We start from the raw sequence: 1,752 nt of genomic DNA on the forward strand, positions 1-1,752 counted from the left end.
GGTGGTGGGACATGGTGCAGGCCTGGGCAGTAGGCAGGCAGGGTCTGCTTTGAGTAGGCTGCAGGTCGATGCTGGGCACCTGGGCGGGTGTCCTCCTGCTCATCTGGGGTGACCTACTTGGTCCAAGTTCAGTTAGAGCTGGCGGAGGTTGTAGAGTCTCCTGGGTCCCCAGCTCCCCTCCCTGGATGCTGTCTTTGGGGATCTGGACAGGACCGAGTCTGGCTTTCTTGGGGACACTCAGGCAAGCCTTAATCGGAGCCTGGGCAGGCCTCTTGGCTCCTGGCCTGAAGCTGAGACTGGAGCCTAGGCCCAAGCCGTGTGTGGTGGCTGGTGGGCAGGGCTGTGAGGTCACAGCAGGACGTTTGGCTTGTGCCTGGCGGTGGATGACACGGTTCAGGCCGTGGGTGCTGGAGGCAGCCTGGGGAACTTCACGGCAGCCACCCTCAGGGCGGCTATCTGTGGGCTTCGCCAAGAGGAGAGGCTGCGGGCCACGGCAGAATGCAGCCTGAGGGATGTGGGCCACGGCCCCCGTCTGTGGTTCCATGCGTCCACGACTTGAGGTGGAGCTCACACTGGCTTTTCTGAGGGGAGACAGTGAAGCCCAGGTGGAGCCCCGGTCAGCTATTTTGGGAGCTGAGCCGTCAGTGAGAGCAGCATCCACAACTGGCCTCCTCTTGGTGGTGTGGACCGGCATTGGCCTGCTTGCCACCTGAAAGAAAGGAAACCACACACGTTAGATGTTCCTCCGCATCCAGCTGACAGAAAATCCAGGACATCTAAACACAAGGTGCTCGCACCCTGACATTCTCCATACAGTCTCGACACGCAGTCATTGGAAGCAGGGATTGATCCTCAAGTGAGTGCTGATCAGGACAAGACACCTGAAAAATGTGCTCTTGAACTAGGTGTAGTGATCTACAAAATATCATTGCTGAAGTGATTGTGTCTTGGGGATTAACTGCAGTGACCTAATGTCCTCACACCGCTAGGAAAGTGTTGTTGGCAGGCTTGCAATAGTCGGACAGAGAGAAAGCACCAGGAAATAGGGCATCTTCAGATGCCTTCACCTGGAATCAAATGGACCTGAAAGGGTCATTGAGACCCTGAGGCTGAGAAGGCAAGGAAGAGGTCGTTGAGACCCTGAGGCTGAGACGGCAAGGAAGACCCTGAGGCTGAGAAGGCCTCCAATTCCCTTCCACAGATGTGGGCCTGAAAGGAAATTCCCCAGGGTAACCTATAGGAGAAAAAGAGCAGGGGCCCAGGGCGACACTCACCCTCAGAAAGTCACAAGATTCCGTCCATTCTTTTTGATTTGGCAGCTGCTTGGCTTGAGGTTTCTCGGAAATTATCTGGAGGAGAGCCTTCCTCTGCTGGCCTTGTGGCCTGCAGAACAGAAAAAGTTCAGGTGATGACCCCTAGTTTTCCCCAGGGGACAGGGAGAACCCTATCTGGGGCCCAGTCCCATTTCCTGTTTGGGCACCTTCCCTCATGTGCCAAGCTTCCCATCCTCCAGGTGGCCCTCCAGGTTTCCCAACTAAGGATGTTCCTTTGCATTCCATTGCTTTTCCCCTGTCCTGGGCCACCTCCACGAAACACCCCTGCCCCTCCCACCCCTGAATCTGTCTCCCAGGGTGAAGGGTGCTCCTGGGTGTGGCACCCAGGAGAACACCCAGCTCTTAGGTGGCAGTACCCAAAGAGCGGTGAGAACCCCTCCCACTGCTCACCTTGGTCTCCCTTCATTCTCTCCCTTCT

General features: G+C 56.7%; 1 protein-coding gene across 1 annotated transcript; it reads right to left on the reverse strand.

Moving 5' to 3' along the window:
* Positions 1-7: 7 nt before the first annotated feature.
* LOC108299252 (putative protein FAM90A5P) lies at positions 8-1,383 on the reverse strand (the record flags this gene model as incomplete). Its single annotated transcript, XM_017521566.2, has 2 exons — positions 8-709; positions 1,275-1,383. Coding segments are annotated over 2 exons (811 nt in total), but the record flags the coding sequence as incomplete, so codon positions are not given.
* Between the last annotated feature and the right edge of the window lie 369 nt (positions 1,384-1,752).

Source organism: Cebus imitator, unplaced genomic scaffold (genome assembly GCF_001604975.1).
Source record: "Cebus imitator isolate Cc_AM_T3 unplaced genomic scaffold, Cebus_imitator-1.0 Scaffold3426, whole genome shotgun sequence".
Taxonomy (NCBI): Eukaryota; Metazoa; Chordata; class Mammalia; order Primates; family Cebidae; genus Cebus; species Cebus imitator.